Source organism: Sinocyclocheilus rhinocerous, unplaced genomic scaffold (assembly GCF_001515625.1).
Source record: "Sinocyclocheilus rhinocerous isolate Xijiao unplaced genomic scaffold, SAMN03320098_v1.1 scaffold1017, whole genome shotgun sequence".
NCBI classification, from domain to species: domain Eukaryota; kingdom Metazoa; phylum Chordata; class Actinopteri; order Cypriniformes; family Cyprinidae; genus Sinocyclocheilus; species Sinocyclocheilus rhinocerous.
In genome coordinates, this window is record NW_015647031.1 from 95,575 (window position 1) to 96,939 (window position 1,365).

The window sequence follows — 1,365 nt, forward strand, 5'->3', positions numbered from 1 at the left end:
ATGCCACCCCTGTAGATCCACTCCTGAAAACACACTAATGCATAAATACAGCTTAAGTGTCAAAACGTCTCTCAAACACTCTCTCATTTTCTCTCCCTCAGACGGATCATCCTCATCGTGCTGATGTATACGACCTGTTCCCAGGAACATTTCAGACCATAGAGATGACTGTAGGAAGTCCTGGACAGTGGCTGCTTCACTGCCATGTGACCGATCACATCCATGCGGGCATGGAGACGCTTTTCACTGTTCATCCGAGAGGTTAGTAGTGAAGGTTACATTACTAGTACATTTCGATTTTATTCTCGAAACATTTCGATTTTATTCTCGTTATTTCAACTTTATTCTCGAAACATTTCGCCTTTATTCTCGAAACATTTTGACTTTATTCTCGTAATTTCAACTTTATTCTCGAAACATTTCGCCTTTATTCTCGAAACATTTTGACTTTATTCTCGTAATTTCAACTTTATTCTCAAAACATTTCGATTTTATTCTCGTAATTTCAACTTTATTCTCAAAACATTTCGATTTTATTCTCGTAATTTCAACTTTATTCTCAAAACATTTCGATTTTATTCTCGTAATTTCAACTTTATTCTCGAAACATTTCGCCTTTATTCTCATAATTTCGACTTTATTCTCAAAACATTTCGATTTTATTCTCGCAATAAAAACGGGAACACAAACAGAGAATTTTTAAAAATAAATATCCTAGTCAAGCTTGTTCATATAAAAGCAGTACGTTTATCCTCGTTTCGAGATTGCAAAAATGCAAAGTATAAAATGACCATTTTGATAAATTAAGAATAATAAACAACACGAAACATGACATGTACTTGCTTTTCTGAGTTCTTTGTTGAGTTAAGAATAATTGCTCTCTCACTTAGGGATTTTATTATGCTTTTTTACGTAAACAACTCTTTAGAGAGGATGAATGACTAAACTGTATAAAGTGACTGTTTTTATTTGTAAATGTCAAAATTCAGCACAACACCAGAAACGCTTTGTCCAGAACTGGAAACTGCTTTCCCTTATGGTTAGGGTGGTCATATGCACTGTTCATACGGGACACGTCCCGGCCAGGATTTCAATATTGCCTAAAATATCCAGGTTTTGGCTGTTTGCACTGTGCAGGTCGATCGTTGTGCGACATTCATGAGAGCTATAGAGAGCAGAGCGACGGCTCCTTATGCTTTTGAATAGCTCTCGCACCTACTTTGGTGTCTTTTTTTGATCGGTGCGCAGCGACGCTTCAAGTCAAACGAACGAACAAACACGTGCGCGTATTTGCATCGCTTTGATCGTTCCCTGTACATCTCACCTTCTCACGCACAGCCCCACGATTGGTCGATTATGTTAACT

At 37.4% G+C, this 1,365-nt stretch overlaps 1 protein-coding gene across 1 annotated transcript in view; it reads left to right on the forward strand.

The window, feature by feature from the left end:
- Window positions 1-266, forward strand: part of LOC107708335 (hephaestin-like protein 1) — a 20,646-nt gene extending 20,380 nt beyond the window's left edge. The window contains exon 18 of the mRNA XM_016512528.1: window positions 102-266. Within this exon, the coding sequence (XP_016368014.1) occupies window positions 102-266 (165 nt within the window). The remainder of the gene's footprint in view (window positions 1-101) is intronic.
- The last annotated feature ends 1,099 nt before the right edge of the window (window positions 267-1,365 follow it).